Genomic DNA, 23,392 nt, shown 5'->3' on the forward strand with positions numbered 1-23,392 from the left:
TGTGAAGAATTTTTTCCCTTTTCTCTTTTCAAAATAAGAATGACCAGCAGTCAGATCAGTCATTTGGCTTCATGAAACCACATGTGTCTATTATGGAAACTTCCTCTCCTCTAAGGGTATCTATACCTTCCTGAAAAAAACAAGTAAATCTTTTTGCTTAATCTCTTCTCACACTCCTCCCATCCCCACCCTTTCCACACATCCTGTGTCCGTCTGTCTGAGTCTGACTTACACCTGCCAGGCAGCAAAATGGCAGGAGTGTCTTGAAAAACGGAGGTAGTGTGAAGAAGCAATTTTGCACATTTCTGATTTTACCCCAGTTAATACATGACTGTATTAATAGGCCACCATAAAAACATATGTAGAAGAATCTCTTCTTTATCTCCAAATAGTGAAAAGGCCACAGAAGAAGGCTGAACATGAACTGATCCCTTTATTTTTAAAATATGTATCAAAAGAATCAGAAACAAGGTACGACTCGGGCTTGCTATTTAGTTTTCTGCTTTCCATAATAACAGTACTGATGTCTAATATTAAGAATGATCTGCTCACCAACTAGATGAATTTGCTGAGAGGATAAGTTCACTATAGTTTAACACGTTCAAATTAAGTATTTTTCATTCTTAGCAATCAAAAGCACATTTACTAACAATTAAGCATCCAATGACATACCAAAAGAAAACTGTCAAAAGCTTTCTCAGGGAGTCAACAATCCTGTTGGATTTTCAGCAGGGGGCTTCTCTAAATTGTGACAAGGATGCTGCCTTAACTTTTGCAGTGGTGACAGGAAGGTAATCTAGCAGCAAACTCATGCACCGTACCAACTGTATTCAGATTCATGGTTAAAAGAGAGCTTACTGGCCGAGGCAGTGATGGGAGCTGTAATCTTATTGAGAGGCCTCTGAATGGATCCTAAGCTTATATGACTTTGCTAAATGATAATCTGATGTTGAGAAGTTCCTTAGTGTCACATAAATTTACTGGTTGCTTTTAGCTATAATCCTAGTATGTTATGCTAAACGGTGGAGGGGTAATTTAAGTATTAAAGGACCAATTATTATTGATTATGCCATATTTGATTAAAATTACATTTTGAGACTAAACATTTAAGTTCCTCAGTTTGAAATTTGCAAGCTTCACTGCTATCATCAAAATAGTTGAGAAGGGCAGGTTATTTTCAACATGGCTACAGAATCATTTTCAGATGTTTCTTAAGTTATGCTACAGGTGACATCCAACCAATCATATTCTGGAGACAAAATACTATTGTACTCACTAAGCATTTGCCACCATAGAAAACAGTAGTTGTGAGCTCTTTTTGTCTTTCATCTTCTGAGACCTTATCGATCCAAGAGCTGAATTTACATGTCCTAACATCTATCTACATTTCTGCAAAGCCTACGTTCTCAACCAACTCATCCAACCTCTGTTCCACCTTTACTCATTTATCCATCCTTAACTGTTCCTTACTACTATATTCCACAAAGATCTGAAAGTCTGGGCAACATTACATACACATATCTCTTGAGAGGAATAGAAATCATATTACAATAGGTATTTAAAAGTTATACAACAGAAATAATGTGATGGGAGTCTATTACTTTATAGCATGTGTACAAATGAATAACTTCTGAGACAGATGAACCATATTATTTGCTCAGCTAATTTTCATCCAACTTATCACTTGCTGCTGCTCATTTGGCTGTAGTAAAATCACAGATATCTTTTGAGAGTCCATGCCAGCTATATTATTGCTTGTATAAAACGTGTCTCTATTTCCCTAAAGGTTCTATGACGTGCACAAAAGTGCAGGTTTCATATGGCATCATACCATGGCTTAAATTATTGCTTGCAAGGTTGTTATAAAGTATTGCTAGGAAATCATTTTTAGATGAATGCACAATTCAATGTGAAAAGTACAGAGTGAGACTAAGTATTGAGTTGGTGATTCCTTATAACATAAAAATCAAAGCATTCAGAAATCAGGCTGTCACTTTGACATTTGCTTCTGTGTTCAAAAGTTGATAGTTAATATCTTGGTGGTGAGGATCAGCAAATACTGTGATATCCTGCACAGCTCTGGTGGTAACTAAGAAAATGGTACCATATCTAGTGTGCCTAATAGCCCTATAGTGAGCAATATTCATTCCTCATGCTTATTAGTGTTGACGCCTTTCTCTAATAGGTTTGAAATATCATGCTCAAAAAGCAGGCTGTAAATTTGAGACTAAAACTAAAATTAAGACTTGTGAAGGAAATAATGCCACAAAGCCCAGAATGCTTAGCTTTTCAAAATAACTACACATGAAATAATATCCACTCCCTTAGTCAACTTGTATTTATTCCTAGTAATTGGGATGATTTGAATACTCTTCAATGATTCCCAAATCTGGCTATATATTCACATTACCGAGAGTGATTTTTTTCTCAGTACAGATTCCTAGGCCACACAGGTAAAGCTCAGTAATTTGTATTTCTGAAAGCTTCCTAGGTCATTCTTAGGTAGGCAGTCAGAGACTACCAAGCTGATGAGTTGAACCATTGAACAGGATCATTTCTTAATAAGCATGGGATGGCAGTGGAGCACTTGACTCATGCTGTGCTCTGGTCACAACATATTGGAAATAAAAATGCAAACTTTAATTTTTGACATTGTAGGTCCTTCAAAATGGCACTCCTTTTAATCATGTTAATCTCTGCATTCAGCACACACACGCACACACACGTACACCCACGAACACACAAAGAGCATTCATTACATTATAAAACTGTAACTATTTTATAAGGTGAGAGTGACTGTAGCACTGACCTTTCTTTATGAAAGGGAGAAGGAAAGAAAGAAAGGAAGGCAACAGAAAAGCAGCAGGACAAGAATACTTAGGTTTCATTTGTTTGAATCAAGTGTGAGGAAGGAATTTTGCACACTATCTCAGTATATTCTGACAAGATTTATGTTACTCTGTTTGTAGTATCAGAGTCTGTTCTTCATTCACCACCTCAAGGATCCTCATACTGAGTCCAGTGCTGGGGCCAATTTATCCATCTAACAATCAAGTTCAGTCATGTTAACACAACTTATGTATATATGCAATCAACTGCTTGTGGATGAAGTATATTCCTATCAAGAGCTACCCATACAGAATCATTCAGATTGGAATATGTTAGCCTCTGATTACTCAGTCTCTCCTATACTGTGTTTTTCCAGCTCTATCTCATAAAATACCCTTATAGAAGCCTCTGATATAACATAGATTTTGTAGTTGAAGATCTATAACTTAATAATAGAAATACCTAGGCTGCAGTATGGGGCTTGGTCCTTGGACTTGAGTTTCTAGGTATTGTTGGCTGAAAGGCATCTGGTGTTGCCCAAAGCCTATGCAGAGTCATCTATCATTCATTTTGAAGGAATTTTCTATGAAGTTACACCAAGTGCTTGGAGTCAGATTGTTATTTTGAAGACAAAGCACAGGGAAAAGCTGCAGATGTTGGCATGCCCCAGCACAACTTGAAGTGCTTAGTTCACTTCAGAAGTGCATTGTTACCTGGGCCTGGAGTGAGTCTTTCTGTCTGCCTGAGACAGACATCAGCAACTTTTGCTGTGGCCATATTAGGTTCAGAGGCACAAGGAGGATGGGGTTGTTGGGGCTCTGGTTGGGGGAGTCAGCTTGTTTCCAGTGACAGCATGGAGTAAGACAGGGTCATGCTCCAAACGCATGATAAGACAGAAACCTACCTGTGTAAATAGGCCCTGATGATCCGTTATACCTGCCCTCAGTAAGTCACGATTCCAAGGCGCTTTCAGGAAATATATGTCATGACAGTTGTAATCTTGAGTTCCTTTTTGATATCTCCCAAACTCAAATACAGGATCTCAATTGGTAGCAGTATTTTTGTACAAAAAAAAACCCCAAAAAACAGAGCTTGGTGGTTTTCCAGGCTCTGAGGCTTTGCCTTTTCTTTGCATGCATCCATTTAATTTTGCTTTATTGCTTGAAATCTTTGGAACATTTTGCAAAATTAAAAACCCTGCTGCACTTGGGAGTAAGACTCTGTAGAAGCTGTTGTCTCGTTTTACTGTTTCCTGGAGAGGCACATTTTTGCACTTTAACAACGAAAGACTATGTCCCTGATACTATTGTCATTGGACAAGAAGACCGAGTGTGAGACCATGAGAGTTCACATTTGAAGTGCTGAATCCATGGACTCAAAGTCTCAGTCAGGCATCAGTGCCCATCTCAGAGTCCTAAGAGGTCATAGCTCATTGGACTCCACACAGATGTTAAAAGAGAATTCCAAAATAAAGTAGAAGAGATGGGTATCAAGGCAGGTTTTAGACAGTTTGGTCACCTGTTACATAGGAGCTATATCTTCTTTCCTTCTTGGCGTCACACTACGTAGCTGAGACAGCCAACTGTCTTGTGTGGGCATTGAGTATTAATCTTTGTGATTATGGCTAATGTTACTATTTATCCAGATTCCCAAAGCACACACGGTGCACTGTGTTTAGGGGTACATATGAGGGTATATGCCTTTGCTGAATAACTGATTTATTTGCAAACAATGATGTTCTATCAAAATAATACTGGTGCCATTGCGAATCTTTGCTGCTGATGCCTAGTCATAAGGTGACTTCTTCAGAACAGGTTCCTAAAACAACACTAAACTGAAGGAGCTCTATGTGCCAAATTATATTTGAATGTATCCTTTTGAGAGTGGATTAATACTGTTTCCCTAATTTAATACCACATGTCTAATGAGACACCCCATTTACATTCTCTTTTAATCTGCCACACTAAAATGCATCATGTCTGCAACAGTTTTTAGGTAAGGATAATGTATAGATATTAGTCAAGTGAAATCCTTGCTATGACTCATTGTTATAGTTTTAATTCCAAAATGGAGAATATGTGGACTGTGTTATATCGGAGAAATAAAAATGTAAGAGTTTTTCACAGTTTCTAAATTCTATGACAGCAGCTAGAATGAAGGCCATTTTATGCAGTTAACTTGCAAACACATAGCAACAGCATAACTAATAGTCAATGCTTGCAGGTTGGCAAAATGGAAACAGATGAGACTATTGTCTCAGACTCTAGCTTCAAAGATACATTTAGACTATATTGTTTGAAAAATGTAGTTTACATCCTGTCTGTGATACATAATAGATCTCTGGTATCTTTTTCGTTGTGATATTTGTGACAATGATATGGCTACTTTTTCTCTAAGTAGAACCATAGAAACTAAAAGAGTTTGTTATTTTGACCAACTGAATATATATACAATTCATATCTTGGGCCCTATTACCAATTACTGGATAATGAAGTGGATTTTTAATGATGCTTTTAAAATATGCTTGCCATAGATATTCTTAAATATAGAGAGAATGATCATCTATCTAGAATAGTTGCTCAGACAAATCTTCACAAAAAACAGAGAAATAAATTGGATGAATACTGGAAGTCCCTTTCGGCTTTATGGTTACAAAACACATTGTTTACCACCCAAATGTTTATTGATTTACTTATGATCATAATAAACCCTAAGTAAATTCCTGTGCAGCATAAGCTTCCGTGACTTGAGCGAGCTTGGTGCTCTCTCCATGTTCCTGTGCTGTACAGAGCACATTGCAAGGGCTGACTGCTTTTAGTATGAGGGCTCCGGTGCTCCCAGCCTGTGCTGGCCACCTGATGGTAAACCTCTCCTTATTCCCAGTTAAGGAAGTAGTTTAATCTCCCAGTCCCCTGAAGAGATTCCATGACAGCACCCTGTTCTCAGTCTATATGCCTCCCCTTAAATGTCCAAGCTTTCTGGCCTCCATGTTGTTCAAAACAGAGGCCTACTAGACCCGGGGAGGAGAGGGACAGGGAGCTATCAGAGAGCTCAGGGTCTAGATCCTGTCTCCACACTAAGTGTTGCCCTAGGGTCCTCATAAGTCTTGGGGTGCAATTACAAAAGTGATCACCATTTTAACAAATACTTGGCATATCTATAAATGTTTTCTAGCTACACACTTAGAGAACTTAAAAATACTCATAATTCCCACGGTTACACTGGACACTAGTTAATATGCTCCTTAGCTGCGTTTGGTCGTAAACAAATCCTAACGCAGCCGAAATGCCTGACTAGAACAAGAAATGGATTACATTCAGTAGACATAAGCGGTCTATGAGGGTACCATCTGAAGGAAAAGAAAGAGCCCCTTCAAGGTTTCAAGGAAACCAATGTTTCCAGCTCATCACCCTCAATAGAAACTTAGGTTTTATATTTGATCCCAAAGAGAAAAACTCTGGACAGGCTGTGCTCCTAATTGCAGGGCGAGTCTCCGATAATATTTTCATGCAGTATTGATTCGTGGGAATAGCTCTCCATGTTAGCACCATGTGCAATAGAAGCCTATCTGTTACGATGACAATTACTGGGCCTGAAGGCTAGACCTACTTCAGCATTCACCAAGGGGATTCACCAATTGAAGAGTCACATCAATGAAACTGCAGAAGAAAAACTCTTTTGTTTTTTTGAAATCTCAAAGCCATAAAATACAGGGTTCCTCCCCCACCCCCCACCCCCGGCTTATTTGGCAAGAGGAAACAGCATTCTTGGCAAAATGTCCCTACTACTGCTTTGTCACTAATGCCAGCGTTGAGGAATTTGCTCCCAAGAATGGCAGGTAGACTTAGGAGGCATCAGTGGTTGGGCGAGGTGGGGTTGGGGGGAAGTACTAACAAGTTCCGTAGCAGCAAGCTGCTTATGACAATGCCCTCGAACATGGAGCACAAGCTACCTAGATTTAGAAGCGCTAAATTGAAAAGGGTCCAATGCAGCAAAGCATTTTGTTGTAACCGGCATTCGGTAGAAGATAGCAAGAAGACTTTTCTGTGATCCTAGTTACAGCGCAATCTGTTATTAGGAAATTTGATTTCCTCTGGATTCCATGCTACATTAATTAAATTTAAAAGATACGTTTACTAAGCCGACTTACGGTGCTTTCTCAGCATCTGAAATCCTGTTATATGTATTCTCAGTCCAAGCACTAATCTGTCTAAATATGTCAAACTACATTTGATTAATAGGTTAGTTACATAATATACCAACTACACAGTAGCAGATTCTGACAATTGAATAGTGTTGTGTGTGAAATGGAATTATTCAGAAGAGAGATGTATAAAAATAGGTAATATCCCTAAAATATTTTGTGGAGTTACAGTTCTTCCTGCCAGGAAGGCGACCACAGAGCTGTGATGTACGTATGAAATGTCTGTTCGGGGAAACAAAATTATAAAATATTCCTTACATACCAACTCACTAAATGGAGGAATTGATCATCAAAACTGGCTCTCAAAAGTGATAGAAATATATAGGGAAAGATACCTGTATGTGCGACAAACAAGAAAACACAGAATCTATTTATTGGTTAGTTGTGATTAAAATATATATATGACTAAAAGCACTCGTATGGATGGACACCTCTTATTTCTGCCCCGCCCCCTCCAGTTTCTTTTTTACTGACAGTCATCACCCACCTTCTTCTAGGATTATTGCCTAACATAACACAGAAATTCTGCTGCTTGTTCTCAGCAAATCAGTGGAAGAGAAACAATCTCTTTGCACTCCCCCTTCATGACCCATGTTGTGGGCTTGTGCTTTGTGGAGAAGTCTTTGATCTGCTGAAGGTCTCAGAGGCTTGTCTCCCGGAGGAACATGGTGCCAATGTTGTAGGAAACTTTCTTGATTCTTGATGAAGAAAGAGAAGGCTTTGGCTGCTTAGGACCAGTCCTTACCTCCAGGAAATAGCAGATCCCAGGGATTTCCTTTGGAAAGTTATCTGGAAGCTCTTCACGGGACCGAGGAATGAATGTGAAGCTTTCTTCCCGTTTTAATAATCTAAGAAGAAAATACAGATAATGTGAGTCAAATAGGTCAAATCGGCAGGATAAGGGAGAATAAACAGACAAAAAATGTAAAGGCTCAGGAAGCCTATCAACGACCAAGCTCATGTTGACACCTCTATTTCTTTGTAAAACACGTGGCCTTCCTAGGGCTCCAAATGCCAGGAAATGTTGTTTGTCAGGAAAGATGCCTTCATGTTATAATTTTTTTTTAAAAAAATGCTATTTCTGGTCCTACTTGAAAATATTTTTCAAATTTGATTTTTTTCCTAAACAAAAGGCAAAAGAAAACTGTACAATGCAAATTCTTTCTTTTTTTAATGTTTACGTATTCATTTTGAGAGCATGTGTGCATGCACACAAGCAGGGAAGGGGCAAAGACAGAGAGGGAGACTGAGGAACCCAAGCAGACTCCAGGCTCAGCACGAGCCCAACTTGAGGGCTCAATCACACGACTGTGAGATCATGACCTGTGCCAAAATCAAGAGTCAGATGCTCAAATGAGTGAGCCACCCAGGCACCCCATGTATAACACAAATCTTTATTTGAATATGTAGTATTTACCCTTTCTGGTTTTAAAACCTGCCTAAATTCTGGAGCACTCCTCTTATGTTTTGCAGATTCTTGATAGGCTTTAAATGTGTGTCCTGTGTGTCAAACATATCAGTTATTTAGCATTGTAGAACATTCATGACTTCAAGTGTCTTCAATAGTTGGTCACTGATCTCTAGCAATGTTTTGTGAACTCCAGCATTTACTGGTCAAACAGTGTGACTCTTCCCTTCCAGTCACACTTACTCTTTTCTAGTACACAAACACCAGAGACTTAACTCTTGTCCAGGTCCATGAAACATTAAGTTCAATACCCAGACCTAAAGGTGTGGCCTCGCCATTCAATTTAACTCAACAGCCCTCCTAGGTTGCTTCTTATTGCCTGAGAAAAATCTCCTGGGCACTCTTGTGAATATACTCGTGAGTAGAATACCAAGTTTTGTCAACAGAGATGGAAACATGGAATAAAAGAAGCAGAAAATAGATACTGAAAATCAAAGCCCACAGTAATAGGGAAATGTGTGATCAGTATCAATGCATTTCCGACCGTGTTTACATAATGAGGAAACACAGTGAAGGGTCTGCATCAGCAGTAGGGTAAGACAACACTTTGAAATCCTAAACATGTAGACTTTATTTGGAAGGCACAGTGGAGCCAAACCCAGCATCACCCCTTTCCTAAAAACAGCTCATTTTCCTGAGCCAGGTGAATGGTGACAGCAGATACCAGGTATGCAGTGTAAGAGACTGGTCAGGTACAAGAACCAGCTGTGGTAGAAGGCAGGGTCAAAAAGGGCAGTAAGTTCATGGAAAACAAAGGACGTGTGGGAATGAAAGATCATTGCACAAGCACTGATAATCATCTCCACACTGAGAGGGAAAAAAACATTCCTTGATGTTTAATGGATAAAATATATGAAAACAACAGCTGATAGCACTAAGAATTCTTATAGTAGGAGGAGCAGTCTATATTTACTTTTACCAACAGGAGTGGTACTATTTTGCTTTGTAAAGGATTTTTAAGCTTTAGTTGTCTTTTTAATGTTTATTTCTGAGAGAGAGAGACAGAGATGGGGGTAGGGGGGAAAGCGAGAGAGAAGGAGACACAGAATCCGAAGCAGACTCCAGACTCTGAGCTGTCAGCACAGATCCCGACACAGGGCTAGAACTCATAAACCATGAGATCATGACCTGAGCCAAACTCGGACGCTCAACTGACCAAGGTACCCAGGTACCCCAAGGATTTTTAAGTTTTAACTCACCATTTCTTTAAAAATATTTTACAATGACCATACTAACTTGGAATATAAGGAAATGAGGCTCTAACATTTCAGAATTCTTTCCCTTTTTCATCCTCATCCACATAACCCTATGCAGAATCTCTTCTCTGACAACTACATGCTCTTCTCTGACAAATTTATGGTAAAAGCAAGCCTGGATTAAGTTAGGCTGATTTGCTCAATCACTCTAATTTAATGTCTTAAGCAGTAAGACAGCAGTGGCCTTGGAACTAGAATCCAGATTTGTTAACTCCTAATTAAGCTCAACCCTACAATAAATAATAAGTCTACACTAAGATAGGATGCCTGGAGGGCTCAGTCGGTTAAGCCCGACTCTTGATTTCAGCTCAGGTCATGATCTCACAGTTTGTGGGCACAAGCCCTGCATAGGGCTCTGTGCTGGATTCCTGCTTAGGATTCTCTCTCTCTCTCTGCCCCTCCCCAACTCATGCTCACTGTCTCTCTCAAAAAACAAAACAAAAAAAAGACTACACTAAGATAGCTTTCCGTGATAACAATGAAACTGAGATATAGGTAAGGCATTAATGACAATCACAATGAAATTGTTGGTAGTTTGCTTTCTTTTTGTTTTTACAGATGTCAATTTTCTGTACATACAATATATAACCAGTCACTTCTGAAATAAAATGTAAGATTCCCTCAACAGTAGTTAAATTTAGCACTGAATTCCACAATAATTTGGCTTAGCTCAAACAGAATGGTCATCGATGTGAAAATATTTGGGTATCAATCAACAAACATGTTGAGTGCTGGCGACATGCTGTAATGGTCTTCTGAATGGACGAGAAGAAGTAGGGATGCCCAGAATGACTTAACATAGAATTTAAAAGGCAAGAAATACTCACAGGAACAAAGTAGCAGCAACACAAGGCGGTCTTGAGTAACACATAAAATAAAATCCAAAGAAGAAAATTCTGCATGGTTACTAGAGAGATGACTGTGCATCTTAGTACAAAAGTCAAGAGCCAGAGCAATAAAGTTCACCTCTACCAATTATAAAATTGAGCCACAACACCAGCCTTTCAAACAAGTCTCCTTAAAGGCCCATGCAGTAGATAGGACTCCACATGAGCTATATTCTTCTATTTATGTTAAGTCCTCTATTTTTTATGCTCTATTTGAGTCACCAAGGTCTTCATATTTTGCTGTAATTGAGATGTTCTGACACTGAAAAATAACATTGAGTTTACATCTATGAAAGTACTTGTAAATGACTGAAAGTGGGTCACTAGAGGCTTTAGAGGCAGTGCTTTTAAATAATTCACTGCACTTTGGTAGGAAACTTCACAATGAATTGATCTCTTGACCTTTTAAATACGTCTCATATTTGATGTGCTAAAAATCACAAAGACAGTAGCTTTTATGGGGCTTTATTCTTCTCCAACTAAATATTTTGGTATTAATAAACTCAGTACAGTTTTAAACTTCAATAACAGGAATGAGAGCACAGAAGAGCAAATTCACAGAAGCTCCTATGATATCCAGGATTTAGCAGCGTTTGTATAAATGAATGCTGAAGTGAAATATTGAGATGACTTCCAGTAGTACAATCTGAATGAGTTCCTGGTGGGTCTGTGCAGGAGGTCAGGGGAAACATTTCACACAGCTTGCCTGGCGATGATGAGTCATGGTGCTGAATAAATGCTCAAATGTGTATACAGGGATTAGGAATTTATACACTGATCACTCCAGAACCTCTGATCCCCTCTGAAATGCTTTATTAAGTCCAAGTCCCTGGGCTGGCTCTAAAGCTCTGCCTAAGAATCCATTTCTTCAGCAACTTGGGACTGATATGGAAGCTTCGATGCCACACAAATCTAAATTCATCCCCAGCCATAATCCCCAGCTGGTTGATATATAACCTGGGGGTTTTGGCAACATGTTTAATAAGTATTGGGAAGGCACACAAATCCTACTTCACCTGCCTGTTAGTATTCATCCTCTCTCAACAAAGTTTTTCCTACAAATTGATTTTCAAGATGAGACTACTCTGCTGCTTTGAATCACTGGATGGCCCCCAAACATGTGAGGGGAGCTGGATACCATGGGGGTCCATGGAGCTGCTCCCTCACTGTTAGGAAAACTAAGCCATCTCTGACTCAGTTCTTATTTGCACATCTCTGACCACACCAAGCTTTGTGCTCTATCCTGTATTCTGTTCTATAAATGGACCTGAAACTTATTCGCACTGAGGTCCAAATGACCTAAATGTAATTTACATTTTAACACGGGACTCAGAGCTTTTTAATAGGTAACAGAATTGTAACAATGACATTTCAGGCAACTTATTCTGGGATTTATTAACTTCTGCAGATCAGAAGATTTATTAACTTCTGCAAATTGGCTTATATAAAATACAGCTTGGCCATCTATAGGATAAGATCAGAATCTGGTCTTTCATTCTTCTATCCACTTCTATATACTTTTCTCCAATTACATACAATGATTTCATTGTGAATTATGTCCACTTGCTCTATGTATTTCCCGCAATTCTCTAGACTGTATTATGAGGAAAAATAACCAGTCATGCAATTCTTGAGCCAGGCTTCATGCAGTCTTTGGTCAGTGAATTCAGCCGTCAGCCAGTCAAAAGTTATTTTATTCAATGCCTTCCATGAGCTGGGTGCTGACCCAGTGCATTTCTACTTCTGATCATATTAATTGTGGGACAGGAGAGGACTGAGAAGAATTTTTATTTTTGCTGAAAATATCTTTCTATAAAGTGGTTGGTTATGTTTTTGTTTTGATTTAGCCGAGTGGACACCATGAACCACCCACAGACAGAACCTACCTTGAGGAAATTAATACATGTCGTTGCAGTCTCTAATAGTGACCCACTAGTGTAGGTAGTCACCTAAGACCTACTTGTTTGAAGTCATCTTGTGAGATTAGAAAACCTTTGTTTCAACAACTGAAAAGATCCATGTAATATGCAGAAAGCTCTGAGATAGTGACCATTCAGAATGCTTACCAGAGTGGTCACTAACTTGTCTACTAATTACCATGCTACCACTGGCCAAAAGGGGATGTAAGACCGAGGCAAGATAGGGTAATATATGCTGCATCTTTCAGAGCTGAGGGCCTGAAAGATTATCTGGATAATGACCTTTTAAAGACTTTGGATGTCTGAAATGTCTTTAGTTAACTCTCAGTTTGATTGTTCTCATTAGGCATTAAATTTTTGTTTGGAAATTACTTTCCCCTCGGAATTTGCTGCTAGAAACTCAGATTTCATTCTGTTTGCTACTCCAGTGGATATGAATTTTCTCCTTGATGTTGATCAGTCTCTCTCACCATCATTCTATCTCTGGTGTTAGGAAAATTAAGGATAATATATCTCAATGTATCTTTTTTTCTACCTTTTTAAAAAAATTATTTAATTAACTTATTGTGAGGCAGCAAGAGACAGAGCATGAGCAGGGGAGGAGCAGACTGAGAGAGAGAGAGAGAGAGAGAGAGAGAGAGAGAGAGAGAGAGAGAGATTCCCAAGCAGGCTCCACACTGTCAGCACAGAGCCCAACCTGGGGCTCGATCTCACAAACTGTGAAGTCATGATCTGGATAGAAACCAAGAATCAGACACTTAACCCACTGAGACACCCAGGCTACACTGCACGGGGTTTGTTTGTTTGTTTGTTTGTTTGTTTGAAGTATAGCTGACCAGTGTAACATTTGTTTCAGGTGTACAACACAGTGATTGGACAACTCTACAATTTAGGCTGCGCTCAGCTCAAGTGTAGCTGCAGTCTGTCACTGTACAACACTATTCCAGTGCCACTGACTACATTCCCTATATGGTACCTTTTACTCCCATGACCAATTCATTCCATAACTGAAAGTCTGTACCTCCCACTTACCTGCACCCCTTTTTGCCTACCCCCTCCTCTATGGCAACCACCAGATGGCTTTCCATACTTATGAGTCTATTTTTGCTTTTTATCTTTGTTAATTTCATTTTTTAGATTCCACATACAAGTGAAGTCCTATGGTATTTGTCTTTATCTGACTGCTTGAATTCACTTAACATAATGCAACCTATGTGCATTCATTGTTGTCACAAATGGCAAGACCTCATGCTTTTTTATGGCTGAGTAAAATTCCATTTTTTAAATATACCATATATTCTTTATCCTTTCATCTATGGCTACTTAGGGTGCTTCTGTAACTTGACTACTGTAAATAATGCTGCAAAAATATAGTGGTCAAGATATCTTTATGAGCTAGTGTTTTTTTTTTCCTTTGGGTGAATAACCAATAGTGGAATTATTGGATCATACAGCATTTCTAGTTTTAATTTTTTGAGGAAACTCTATACTGATTTTCACAGTGACTGCACCAGTTTATGTTCCCATCAACAGAGCACATGGTTCTTTATCTCCTCATTCTCACTAACTCTTGTTATTTCTTCTCCTTGTGAAACTAGCTATTCTCAAAGGTATAAGGTGATAACTCATTGTGGTTTTGATTTGCATTTTCCTGATGATCAGTGATGTTCAGCATCTTCCATGTCTGTTGGTATCTCTTTCTTTAAAAAAAAAGAAATTGTCAGATCAGGTCCCCTGCCCAATTTTTAATCAGACTGCTTGTTTGTTTTTTTTTTTGTTTGTTTGCTTGGTTTTTTTTTCTTTTTTGGTGTTGAGTTGTATGAGAGGTCTTTATAAATTTTGGAGATTAATCCCTTGTTGGATATGTCATTTGCAAATATGTTCTCCCATTCAATAGGATGCCTTTTTGTTTTGTTGGTAGTTTATTTCGCTGTGTGAAAACTTTTTATATTGGTGTAGCCTTAACAGTTTATTTTTGCTTTTGTTTCCTTTACCTGAGGAGACATATCTAGAAAAAAATGTTGCTAATATTCATGCTAAAGAGATTACTGCCTATGTTTTCATCGAAGAGTTTTATGATTTCAGGTCCCCCATTTAGGTCTCTATTCCATTTTGAGTTTTTGTGTATGCTGTAAGAAAGTGGTCCAGTTTCCTTTTGTAGGTAGCATCCAGTCTTTCCAACACTGTGTACTGAAGAGATTTCCCCATTATACATTCTTGTCTCCTTTGTTATAGATTAATTGACAGTATAACTGTAGGTTTATTTCTAGACTCTGTTCTGTTCCCTTGATCTATGTGTCTATTTTTGTGCTAGTGCCATACAGTTTTCATTATTGTAGCTTTGGAGTATATCTTGAAATCTCAGATTGTGATCCTTCCACCTTTCTTCTTTCTCAAGATTGCTTTGGCTATTCAGGGTCTTTTGTGGTTTCATACAAATTTTTGAGTTATTTGTTCAGTTCTTTGGAAAATGCTATTGGTATTTCCACAGGCACTGATTAAAAATATAGAATGCTTTGGGTAGTATGGATATTTCAACAATATTTATTGTTCCAGCCTATGAGCATCATATGTCTTTTGTGTCCTCTTCAATTGCTTTCATTAATCTTTTAGAGTTGTTGGGTACAGGTGTGTCAACTCCTTCGTTCAATTTATTCCTAGGTATTTTATTTGTTTTTGGTGCCACTATAAATGGAATTGTTTTCTTAAGTTCTCTTTCTGTTACTTCATTATTACTGTATAAAAATGCAACTGATGTCTCAGTTTGGTATCTTGCAATGTTATTAAATTTATTACTTCTAACACTGTTGTGGCAGCGACTTGAGGGTTTTCTATATTTTCTCTGTATCATGCCATCTGCAAATAGTGACAGTTTTACTCCTTCCTTATCGATTTGGATGCCTTTTATTTCTTTTTCTTATGTAACTGTTGTGACTAGAACTTCCAGTACTATGTTGGATAAAAGTGATGAGAATGGACATGTTTGTGTTATTCCTGGTCTTAAAGAAAAGGCTCTTGGGGCGCCTGGGTGGTTTAGTCAGTTAAGCATCCGACATTGGCTCAGGTCATGATCTCACAGCTTGTGCTGACAGTTCTGAGCCTGGAGCCTGCTTCAGATTCTGTGTCTCCCTCGCTCTCTGTCCCTCCCCCACTCATGTTGTCTCTTTCTCCTTCAAAAATAAACATAGGAAAAAAAATAAAAAGCTGTCAGTTTTTCCCTATTGAGTATATACTATCTTGGGTTTGCCACACCTTACTCTTACTAGGTTGAAGTATTTCTGTCTAAAAACCCACTTTGAGAGTTTTTATCAGGGAAGCATGTTGGATTTTGTCACATGATTTTTTTTTGAATCTACTAAGATGAACATCTGATGTTTAGCCTTCATTTGTTACCATAATGTATCAATTCATTTGCAGACACTAAATCATCCTCATACCCCAAAATAAATCTTACTTGATCATGGTCAATGATCCTTTTATTGTATTGTTGAATGCAGTTTGCTGATATTTTGTTGAGGATTTTTACAACTATGTTCACCAGAGATATTGGCCTATAATATTCCTTTTTTGGTTATCCTTTTCTGGTTTTGGTATCACAGTAATGCTGGCTTCATAAAATGTGTTTGGAAGTTTTGTCTTATATTTTTTGGAATAGTTTCAGGAAAATTGGTATTAATGCTTCTTAATTACCTGAGAAGAACTTACCTGAGAATATATCTGGTCCTGGACTTTTGTGGCAGTTTTCCTATTACCAACTCAATTTTGTTACTACTAATTGGTCCTGTTCAGATTTTCTCTTTCTTCCTCATTCCATTTGGAAGATTGCATGTTTCTAGGAATTTGGCCATTTCTTTGAAATTGTCCAATTTGTTACCATGTAATTTTTCATAGTAGTCTCTTATAATCCTTTGTATGTCCATGGTGTAGATTCTTCTCTTCATTTTGGATTTATTTCATTCCTCTCCCCTTTTTTTTTTCATGAGGAGTCAAGTTATAGCTTTATCACTTTTGATAATTTGGCCTTCCCAAAAAACAAACTCTTGTTTTCATTGATCTTTTTATTTTTTTTTTATTTTTAATGTTTATTTTTTCTATTTATTTTAATTTTTATAAGTTTTTAATTTATATCCAAGTTAGTTAGCATATAGTGCAACAATGATTTCAGGAGTAGATTCCTTAATGCCCCTTACCCATTTAGCCCATCCCCCCTCCTACAACCCCTCCAATAACCTTCTGTTTGTTCCGTATTTAAGAGTCTCCTATGTTTTGTCCCCCTCCCTGTTTTTATATTATTTTTACTTTCCTTCCCTTGTGTTCATCTGTTCTCTGCCTTGAAGTCCTCATATGAGTGAAGTCATGTGATATTTGTCTTTCTCTGACTAATTTTGCTTAGCATAATACCCTTTAGTTCCATAGTTGCAAATGGCAAGATTTCATTCTTTTTAATTGCCAAGTAATACTCCATTGTGTGTGGATACACCACATCTTCTTTATCCATTCATCCATCAATGGACATTTGAGCTTTTTCCCTACTTGGCTACTGTTGACAGTGCTGCCACAAACACTAGGGTGCATGTTCCCCCTTTGAAACAGCATACCCGTATCCCTTGGGTAAATACCTAATAGTGCCATTGCTGGGTTGTAGGATAGTTCTATTTTTAATTTTTTGAGGAACCTCCATACTGTTTTCCAGAGTGGCTGCACCAGTTTGCATTCACACCAGCAGTGCAAAAAAGATCCTCCTTCTCCGCATCCTCACCAACATCTTGTGTTGCCTGAGTTGTTCATGTTAGCCATTCTGACAGGTGTGAGGTGGTATCTCATTGTGGGTTTGATGTATTTCCCTGATGGTGAGTGATGTTGAGCATGTTTTCATGTGTTGGTTGGCCACCTGGGTGTCTTCTTTGGAGAAGTGTCTATTCATATTTTTTGCCCATTTCTTCACTGGATTAGTTGTTTTTTGGGTGTTGAGTTTGATAAGTTCTTTATAGATTTTTGGATACTAACCCTTTATCTGATACTTTGTTTGCAAATATCTTCTCCCAATCCATTGGTTGTTTTTTAGTTTTGCTGATCGTTTCCTTTGGTGTGCAGAAGCTTTTTAGCATCAATTGATGAGATCCTAGTAGTTCATTTTTGCTTTTGTTTCCCTTGCCTCTGGAGAGATGTTGAGTAAGAAGTTGCTGTGGCCAAGGTCAAAGGGGTTTTTGCCTGCTTTCTCCTTGATGATTTTGATGGCTTCCTGTCTTACATTGAGGTCTTTCATCCATTTTGAGTTTATTTTTGTGTATGTTGTAAGAAAGTGGTCCAGGCTCATTCTTCTGCATGTCGCTATCCAGTGTTTCCAGCACCACTTGCCGAAGAGATTGTCTTTATTCCACTGGATATTCTTTCCTGCTTTGTCGAAGATTAGTTGGCCTTAGGTTTCTGGGTCCATTTCTGGGTTCTCTATTCTGCTCCAAAGATCTGAGTGTCTGTTCTTGTGCCATTACCATACTGTCTTGATGATTACAGCTTTGTAATACAAGTTGAAGTCCAGGATTGTGATGCCTCCTGCTTTGGTTTTATTTTTCAAGATCGCTTTGGCTATTCGGGGTCTTTTCTGGTTCCATACAAATCTTAGGACAGTTTGTTCTAGCTCTGTGAAAAATGCTTCTGTTATTTTGATAGGTATAGCATTGAATATGTAGAGTGCTTTTGGTAGTATTGACATTGTAACAATATTTGTTCTTCCTATCCAGCAGCATGGAATATTTTTCCATTTTTTGGTGTCTTCCTCAATTTCTTTCAAAAGCTTTCTATAGTTTTCAGTGGATACATTTTTCACCTCCTTGGTTAGATTTACTCCTAGGTATTTTATGGGTTTTGGTGCAATTGTAAATGGGATTGATTCCTTATTTCTCTTTTGTTGCTTCATTGTTGCTCTATAGGAATGCAATAGATTTCTGTGCATTGATATTATATCCTGCAACTTTGCTGAATTCATGTATTAGTTCTAGCAGTTTTTTGTGGAATCTTTTGGGTTTTCCATATAGAGTATCATATCACATGTGAAGAGTCAAAGTTTGACCTCCTTGCCAATTTGGTTGCCTTTTATTTCTTTGTGTTGTCTGATTGCTGAGGCTAAGACTTCCAATACTACGTTGAATAACAGTGGTGAGTGTGGACATCCCTGTCTTGTCCCTGACCTTAGGGGGAAAGCTCTCAGTTTTTCCCCTTTGAGGATGATATTAGCATTGGGTCATTCATATATGGCTTTTATGATCTTAAGGTGTGCTCCTTCTATCCCTACTTTCTTGAGGGTTTTTATCACGAAAGGATGCTGTATTTTGTCAAATGTTTTCTCTGCATCTATTGAGAGGATCGTGTGGTTCTTGTCTTTCTTTTATTGATGTGATGTATCACATTGATTGTTTTGCAGATATTGAACCAGCCCTACATCCCAGGTATAAATCCTACTGGGTCGTGGTGAATAATTTTTTTAATGTATTGTTGGATCTGGTTGGCTAGTATCTTGTTGAGGATTTTTGCATGCATGTTCATCAGGGAAATTGGTCCATAGTTCTCCTTTTTAGTAGGGTCTTTCTATGGTTTGGAATCAAGGCAATGCTGGCTTCATAGAAAGTGTTTGAAAGTTTTCCTTCCATTTCTATTTTTTGGAGTAGCTTCAAGAGTATGGGTTTTAACTCTTCCTTAAGTGTTTGGTAGCATTTTCCTGGAAAGCCATCTGGCCCTGGACTCTGTTTTGGGGGGGAGATTTTTGATTACTAATTCAATTTCTTTACTGGTTATGGGTCTGTTCAAAGTTTCTATTTCTTCCTGTTTCAGTTTAGGTAGATTACATGTTTCTAGGAATTCATCCATTATTTCCAGACTGCCCATTTTATTGGCATATAATTGCTCATAATATTCTCTATTGTTTTTATTTCTGCTATGTTAGTTGTGATCTCTCCTCTTTTATTCTTGATTTTATTTATTTGGGTCCTTTCCTTCTTTCTTTTTGATCAAACTGGCGAGTGGTTTATTAGTTTTGTTGATTCTTTCAAAGAGCCAGCTTCTGATTTCATTGATCTGTTCTAATGGGTTTTTTGGGGTTTGTTTGTTTGTTTGTTTTGTTTTGTTTTTGGTTTCTATAGCATGAATTTCTGCTCTAATCTTTATTATTTCCTGTCTTCTGCTGGTTGGGGTTTTATTTGCTGTTCTTTTTCCAGCTCTTTAAGGTGTAAGGTTAGGTTGTGTATCTGAGACCTTTCTTCCTTCTTTAGTAAGGCCTGGATTGTTATATATTTTCCTCTTATGACCGTCTTCGCTGCATCACAGAGGTTTTGGGCTGTGGTGTTATCATTTTCATTGGCTTCCATGTATTTTTAAATTTCCTCTTTAACTTCTTGGTTACCAATTCATTCTTTAGTAGGATGTTCTTTAGTCTCCAAGTATTTGTTGTCTTTCCAAATTTTTTCTTGTGGTTGATTTTGAGTTTCATAGCATTGTGGTCTGAAAATATGCATGGTATTATCTTGATCTTTTTGTATTTGTTGGGGACTGATTTGTGTCCCAGAATGTGGTCTATTCTGGAGAATGTTCCATGTGCACTGGGAAGAATGTATATACCACTGCTTGAGGATGAAATATTCTGAATATATGTGTTAAGTCCATCTGGTCCAGTGTGTCATTCAAAACCATTGTTTCCTTCTAGATTTTCTGATTAGATGATCTGTGCATTGCTGTAAGTGGGGTGTTGATTAATTGATTTATTTGTGTGTTCTCACATTTGGAGCATAAATGTTTACAATTGTTAGGTCTCCTTGGCGGATAGACCCCTTAATTATGATATAATGCCCTTCTTCATCTCTCATTACAGTCTTTATTTTAAAGTCTAGATTTTCTGATATAAGTGTGGCTACTCCAGCTTTCTTTTGGCAACCATTAGCATGGTAGATGGTTCTCCATCCCCTTTCAGTCTGAAGGTGTCTTTAGGTCTAAAGTGGGTCTTTTGTAAACAACATATAGATGGATCTTGTTTTCTTATTCATTCTGTTACCCTTTGTTTTTTGATTGGAGGATTTAGTCCATTGACGTTTAGAGTGAGTACTGAAAGATATTAGTTTATTGCCATTATGTTTCTTGTAGAGTTGGAGTGTCTGGTGGTGGTCTCTGGTCCTTTCTAGTCTTTGTTGCTTTTGGTATGTATGTATGTATGTGTGCGTATGTATGCAAGCATGTATGTGTGTATTTTCGTCTTTTCTCCCTCAGAGACTCCCCCTTTAAATTTTTTGTAGGGCTGGTTTAGTGGTCGTGAACTCCTTTAAGTTTTGTTTGTCTGGGAAACATTAATCTCTCCTTCTATTTTGAATGACAGCCTTGCTGGATAATGAATACTTGGCTGCATGTTTTTCTGATTCAGCACATTGGGCATATCCTGCCACTCCTTTCTGGCCTGCCAAGTTTCTGAGGAGGATAGGTCTGCTGCAAACCTGATCTGTCTTCCCTTGTAGGTTAAGGACTTTTATTCCCTTGCTGCTTTCGTGATTCTCTCCTCGCCTGAGTATTTTGTGAATTTGACTATGATATGCCTTGTTGATGGCTGTTTTTTGTTGAATGTAATAGGAGTCTTCTGTGCTTCCTAGATTTTGATGTCTGTGTCTTTCCCCAGGTTAGGAAAGTTTTCCACTATGATTTGCTCCCTTTTTTCCCTCTCTTCATCTTCTGGGACCTTATGATTCTGACATTGTCCCTTTTTTCTTTTTTAATTTTTTTTTACGTTTATTTATTTTTTTAATGTTTATTTATTTTTGAGACAGAGAGAAACACAGCATGAACAGGGGAGGGTCAGAGAGAGAGGGAGACACAGAATCTGAAGCAGGCCCCAGGCGCTGAGCTGTCAGCACAGAGCCCGAAGCGGGGCTCGAACTCATGGACCATGAGATCATGACCTGAGCCGAAGTGAGATGCTTAACTGACTGAGCCACCCAGGCGCCCCGACGTTTATTTATTTTCTTGAAACAGAGCTTGAACGGGGGAGCATCAGAGAGACAGGGAGACACAGAATCAGAAACAGGCTCCAGGCTCTGATCTGTCAGCACAGAGCCTGATGCAGGGCTTGAACTCATGGACTGTGAGATCATGACCTGAGCTGAAGTCAGACGCTTAACTGACGGAGCCACCCAGGAGTCCCTGACATTGTTTTCTTTTTAATGAGTCACTGATCTATCTAATTCTTAAGTCGTGCTCTTTTGCCTTAGTCTCCCTCTTTGTTTCTGCTTCATTATTCTCCATAAGTTTGTGTTCTATATTGCTGAATGTCCGCTCTGCCTCATCCATCCTTGCTGCCGTGGCGTCATTTGAGATTGCCAACTATGTTATCGCATTTTTTTAATTTCATCCTGACTAGCTTTTACTACTTTTATCTCTGCAGAAAGGGATTCTAATCTATTTTCAACTCCAGCTAGTATTCTTACTATCATCATTCTAAATTCTGGTTCAGACATCTTGCTTCTATCTGTGTTGGTTAAGTCCCTGGCTGTCATTTCTTCATGCTCTTTCTTTTGGGGTGAATTCCTTCATTTCATATTTTGAATTAAGAAAAGGAATTAATGAGGTAAAGAAAAATTAAAATTAAAATAAATTAAAATTAAAACACACACACATACAAATCAAATAAATGGTGCTAGATTCAAGGTGTGTTTTGGTCTGGGTGTTGAAAGGGTCTTGATAGATTAGAGGAAAAAGGGGGAGGGAAAGAAATCATTTGAAAATTTGAAAAAAATGAATACACTGAAATAGAATAAAATGAAATAATGGATGTAAAATATAATTTGAAAAATTTACAAAAAAGTAAAAAATACAGTAGAAAAAATTTAAAATATATCTATTTAATAGAAATTTAAAATAAAAATATTTTTTCTGTCTGTATTCAAGAAAAAGGAAATAAAAAGGAGAAAATAAGAAAATTGAATAGATGGACCAGGGAACAGACTGAAATACAATTGGAATTACATCGTTTTCCCCTAGAAGTCAAGCCATGAATTGATTTATAGCCCTTAAACTAAGCAGGTGGAGAGACTTGTGTTCCTGAAGAGCAAAGTTGGCCCAGTTGGGTGGGGCTTAGTGTAACAGCTTTATTCTCCACTAGATGGCACTGCTTAGCTTATTGGGGTGGATTGTTGAGGCACTTGCAGGTGTGTTTGTGCATGCGTGAGAGTGGTGAACGTGGTGTCACCCAGCTACCCTGTCCCTGGTATCAGAACTCTGTTCTCCCTGATCAGCAATCATGCACCTGTCCTTGGCTTCTGTCCACTCCCCACTTTTCCATGGTTTGTGACCAAGCCCCAGGCAACACCTCCCTCCTGAGTTCTATCTCAGATGCAGCTGCTTTTCCCAACCCCTTACTTCTCAGGGACTGTGGCTTTGACCAGACTCTCTGTGGGAGAGTCTCACCGAGCAATGGCTGGGTGCTGGCAGCACCCAGGAATGTTAATGAGACCATGCCGCTGCTGATGCCTAGAGACTGCGGCTGGGTACCAGCTCACCCCAGAAAAAGTTCACGTGATCGTGTAGCAGCAGCGTTTCAGGGATTATGGAAAATCACAACACACACCTGGCACCAGGCTTCACCCTTAATGACCTTGTTCCAGCACCAGGGAATGTGATTGTTCTCCAGGGTCCACTGGGGCCTTTGCCTATGGGGGGGGCCACACAGCCTCTACCAGATGTCCTCCCTGCAGGGAAACTGCTTCTCCTCGTGTGGCCCAAAGACTCCGGACTTCACACTGCTTCCAGGGATTTGCCCTTCTCACCAGAGCACCACCAGTTATTGACCTGTGGAGTTT

General features: G+C 38.6%; 1 protein-coding gene across 1 annotated transcript in view; it reads right to left on the reverse strand.

The window, feature by feature from the left end:
- Positions 1-414: 414 nt before the first annotated feature.
- Positions 415-23,392, reverse strand: part of GUCY1A2 (guanylate cyclase 1 soluble subunit alpha 2) — a 307,596-nt gene continuing 284,618 nt past the window's right edge. Inside the window, exon 8 of the mRNA XM_023239063.2 lies at positions 415-7,881. Coding sequence (XP_023094831.2) covers positions 7,674-7,881 — 208 coding nt within the window. The 3' untranslated portion in view covers positions 415-7,673. The remainder of the gene's footprint in view (positions 7,882-23,392) is intronic.

The sequence above is a fragment of the Felis catus genome, chromosome D1, assembly GCF_018350175.1.
Source record: "Felis catus isolate Fca126 chromosome D1, F.catus_Fca126_mat1.0, whole genome shotgun sequence".
NCBI lineage: Eukaryota > Metazoa > Chordata > Mammalia > Carnivora > Felidae > Felis > Felis catus.